Source organism: Colobus angolensis, unplaced genomic scaffold (assembly GCF_000951035.1).
Source record: "Colobus angolensis palliatus isolate OR3802 unplaced genomic scaffold, Cang.pa_1.0 Scaffold219, whole genome shotgun sequence".
NCBI lineage: Eukaryota > Metazoa > Chordata > Mammalia > Primates > Cercopithecidae > Colobus > Colobus angolensis.
In genome coordinates, this window is record NW_012115366.1 from 3,639,477 (window position 1) to 3,643,899 (window position 4,423).

Sequence of the window (4,423 nt, forward strand, 5' to 3'; positions counted from 1 at the left end):
CTGGTCCGATTCGGCCTGCCCCGGCCCGCGCCTATGGTCAAGGGCAGGAGCAGGGGGTGTGGACTGCGGGCCGGCGGGAGCGGGCGCGGTGGGCAGCCAGCGTGCTGGGGCTTTCTGCGCGCAACTTTGGGTAGAACAGCGTGGACCTGCGTGTGCGTATCTACGCGCCCCAAGGCTTTGTGTACAACTCGTGCGTGTGTCTATCGATTGGGTTTTGTGAAGCTTCATCCACAGCCGCTGTGCGTCCCTCTCTCCGGGTGTCAGTGCGCGCGGTGGGTGGGGTATTGGGCCCCTGTGGGTCTTGGTGGATCTGGCTTGGATCTTACTCCCAGGGGCACTTAAGAGTGTGTGTGTGTGTGTGTGTGTGTGTATGTGTGTGTACTCGCGCGTGCGTGTGACCAGTCCTACCCCCTCCCAGGGTATGGGTAATCGTGTGGCCGGAAGATCTGAGGGTCACACTACGTGGCTTCTGGGTGTCTGTGGGTACTGCTGTGGGAACAGCTGCTGGGGGAGTGAGTGTGGAACTGGAGTGTTCCTTTCAGGACCTGTCTGACTGCAGGGGTGTGAACGGTGAGCAGGAGCAGCTGTGTCAGTTGGCGTGTTTCTGTTTCTGTTTGGGTAACTGGGCACGGCCTTTGTGTAACTGGTGAGTATCTCTGAACCTGTGCATGAGACAGAGAGATGTCCTAACTCTGGGTGAGAGGAATCCTCTTTTTTCTCTGCCCTCTCACTGTGGCATCCTAAGAAAAAAGTTTTGGGGTCCTGCAGCATGAAGGAGAGCCCTGCTCCCAGAATTTGGGAGCCCCAGATTTCTTCCAGGTTATGGAGGCATCAACATGTCAGTCTGGGAAAGGGGTTCCTGGGCCACTCCAGGAGCTAAGTTGGGTGGAAGGTGCTGAGGGTGTGGTTGGGGGCCACTTCTGAGCACCCACGTGGCACCCACTGCTGGTACTTGTTTGTGGCTGGGCACTCAGGAAAATATTTTTGGTGCTAAGAGTAAAAAGCCAACCAATAAACACATCTCTTTTTTCTGTCTATTCACTGGAAAGTAAGAGGAGTCTGGGCCCAGGCTGGGGACCCAGATGGAACTGAAACTTATCCCTGCCCTCAAGGTGCTCACGGTTGCTGTTAAACAGCCGGATAAAATGAAGGGTCTATGAGTGAGGGATGCAGAGCCAGGGAAGGCTGGTGGAGTGATGCCACCAGCACGGGGGTATGAGTTTGCAGGTTTGTACGTGATACTAATTCTTAGGGAACCTGCATTCAATTCCTGTCCCACCCTCCCATACAGGCCATGGGATCTTGGCCATGTTTTATGAAATGGAGACAGTAATTCCGGATCGTGGGGCTGGGGAGGGTGATATGAGGTACTCCTGCATGAAGTGTCGGGTACACGGCTCAACAGCTAGTAGGTGCTTGGTAAACATTTACTAAAATGGGACTCTGGAAAGAGAGATGTAGTGATAGAAACGGGTTGTAAAGGGAAAGGAGCTTTGTACTCACATGAAAGGCCCTATATGTGCTAAGAGGAGGTGTTTGATGCTAGTCCATATTGACAGGAAGGTCAGAAAGATTGAAAAACATGTCTTCCTGCAATGAGGCTCTTTGAGTTTCATTCATTCATTCCATTCATCCTCACTTCATTTGCTCATATTTACACATTCACACACACAGACAGAGAGAGAGAGAGAGAGAGAGAGAGAGAGAGACAGAGAGAGAACCACAGTGCACTGGAGAATAAACTCCAACATGAAAATGCAGAGAATCATGTGTGTGTGCATGTATGTGTGTGTAGACACACTGGAGCATGTGAGCCACTTTGCACCTGGGGGTCTCTAGCCCATGGACTTGTGTGCCTAGGGCTCTGAGTGTATGTGCATGTGCCCTCAGGCCATCAGTACATACAAGGAATGATGCAGTTCTGCTGTGGATCAGGAATGACACATGCCAGGCAAGAAAGGGGGCTGAGGTAGGACCTGCCAGGGAGAGGCTAGATCTGCCTAAGAGCCCCGATTGCCAACTCCAGGGGAGTGTTATAAGGGAACAGGGGCCTAAGGTGGCCAGACTCTTTCATTTTGCAGGAGAAGCCAGGAATCCAACATTTAAAATGTAAAATCTAAAATCTTTTGCTTTTTATACATTTGCAACTAATTCACCAAAAACAAATGAACAGGCCAGGAACAAAACAAAGCAAAACTTCTGTCAGCCAAATATGGTCCCCGGGCTGTCAGTCAGTATCCTTCAGCGGGAATGCACATGTGCTGTGTCTGGGTGGGTGTGTGTTCAGGTTGTTGGGTGGGGTAAGTCCTCTTGCAGCACAGAGAGTGTCCCTCTTCTCACCTCTCCCTCCTGGTTCCCCTCCTGTGGTCCTAGTCCAGGTCCCCACCCTTCTGTTTACATAAAAGCATTTGGCTTTGACCTAGTCATGGCTCTCCAGTCTGCCCCTTCCTCTTGGCCCTTTCAGCCATGCCATCCCCAACCTGCTGGCTTCCTTGCTGGACCCCCGTCCTTCACTTTGCCCCCTCCCATCCCATCAGTCCTCCTTTCTTCTGAAGCCGAGGCAGATGTCAGCACTTCCCGCTCCAGCTCCTCAGCTCGCATGGCTCTCAGGCTCCTTGGCCTGGCTTTCAGAGTCCTTTGTGAGCCGGCCCCAGCTGGCCTCTGAGGCAGTCTGTTCCCCTTTCCAGAATGCCCTCATCACCTTCCATTGCTGGGAAATACCCAGTTCATCTTCTGAGATCTGGCTCAAATGCCACCAACTCCCAGAAACTTCCCTTCCTCTGTTCCCACAACTTCTGCATTTCTACCCCCTCCCCCACCTCTGTCATCCTTCCCTCATACAACAAGTTTCATGGATTGCACTGGCCAGGGTCTTGCATGCACTATTTTATGAAATCCTCACAACAGCCTTATGAGGGAGGCATTTGATTCATTACCATTTTACAGATAAGAAGAAGACCGAATCTGGAGAGGTCACATCACTTGCCCAAGCTCAAGTGGTGAAGCTGAGATTTGAGCCTGATGTTCACGCTATCTACATTCCCTCCATCACAATAGGAGCTCATCGGTAACACTGAGCACTCAGGGTTCTGAGCATTTTGCATAGGTTATCTCGATCCTACTCCAGCTTTGTGAACTAAAGGGGAGTAGTAGGATTATTTTATAGGTGGGGAAACTGAAGCCAAGACAGGATTAGTGAATTGCCCACAGCCATACCCCAGCTGGTGGTGGAGTGGGATCTGGGCCTGGATCACACTGTTCTGTCATTGTCTTATTCCCTGTCTTTCCCTCTGTCTGGCAGACACCCCCAAGTGGGAATCGTGCCTGATTCACCTTCATGTGCTTGGGGACTGGTGTGATGTCCTCCACAACGGGGAGAGGTTGCTACATTCAAATAACTTTCTGTTTTCTCTTCCAGCTGCCAAGGGGCCAAGGGATGAGCTGGGGCCCTCCTTCCCAATGGCATCTCCCCCTGGTCTGGAACTGAAGACGTTGAGCAACGGTCCCCAAGCCCCAAGGAGATCAGCTCCCCTGGGCCCAGTGGCCACATCCAGGGAGGGTGTGGAGAATGCCTGCTTCTCCTCAGAGGAGCACGAGACCCATTTCCAGAACCCTGGGAACACGAGACTGGGCAGCTCACCCAGTCCCTCTGGGGGTGTCTCCTCACTGCCCCGATCCCAGCGGGATGATCTGTCCCTGCATTCAGAGGAGGGGCCAGGCCTGGAGCCCGTGAGCCGCCCGGTGGATTATGGCTTTGTTTCTGCCCTCGTTTTCCTGGTGAGTGGGATTCTCCTGGTGGTGACAGCATATGCCATCCCCCGTGAGGCTCGAGTCAATCCAGACACAGTGACAGCGCGGGAGATGGAACGACTAGAAATGTACTACGCCCGCCTAGGCTCCCACTTGGACAAGTGTATCATCGCAGGCCTGGGGCTGCTCACGGTGGGCGGCATGCTCTTGTCGGTGCTGCTCATGGTCTCCCTGTGCAAGGGCGAGCTGTACCGCCGGAGGACCTTCGTCCCCGGCAGGGGCTCCAGGAAGACCTATGGCTCCATTAACCTGCGCATGAGACAGCTCAATGGGGATGGGGGCCAGGCCCTGGTGGAGAATGAAGTTGTCCAGGTCTCAGAGACTAGCCACACCCTCCAGAGGTCTTAAGTACTCCCACCTTATCTGGCTGCTTTAGCTCCATTGCCACAAGACCCCCCCACACCCGCCCCCCGCCAAGGCCTGGGGTTTCAAACTGAGCTCACATAGGGGCTTGTGGAAGAAGTACTGGGTACTGGAGGGAGAGCTCGGGGCCCAGCCCATGCCCCACATGGGCAAGCAGCCCACTGATCCGTTTTGTAGCTGAGGTTTTGCATACGGTTTTGTTTGGAGGATGGCTTCTGCTGCTAAAAATACAAAAGTTTGGAAACCGCTG

General features: G+C 53.5%; 1 protein-coding gene across 2 annotated transcripts; it reads left to right on the forward strand.

Annotated features, from left to right (window-relative positions):
• The first annotated feature begins 559 nt into the window (after positions 1 to 559).
• Positions 560 to 4,423, forward strand: TMEM74B (transmembrane protein 74B). Of its 2 annotated transcripts, XM_011943402.1 has the most exons (3): positions 560 to 696; positions 1,050 to 1,227; positions 3,419 to 4,423. In XM_011943402.1, exons 2-3 carry the CDS (start codon positions 1,197 to 1,199, stop codon positions 4,156 to 4,158), a joined length of 771 nt encoding a protein of 256 aa, XP_011798792.1. In that variant the 5' UTR covers positions 560 to 696; positions 1,050 to 1,196; the 3' UTR covers positions 4,159 to 4,423. The 2 variants fall into 2 exon arrangements, with proteins under 2 accessions (XP_011798792.1, XP_011798791.1); XM_011943401.1 differs by having other exon boundaries at positions 560 to 1,227.

Excerpts from the sequence above, each read along its gene's own strand:
- TMEM74B (XM_011943401.1), top strand. The coding sequence starts at position 1,197 with ATGCCACCAGCACGGGGGTATGAGTTTGCAG. Across the intron at positions 1,228-3,418 it reads ACGGGGGTATGAGTTTGCAG|CTGCCAAGGGGCCAAGGGAT; the intron begins GTTTGTACGTGA and ends TTTCTCTTCCAG.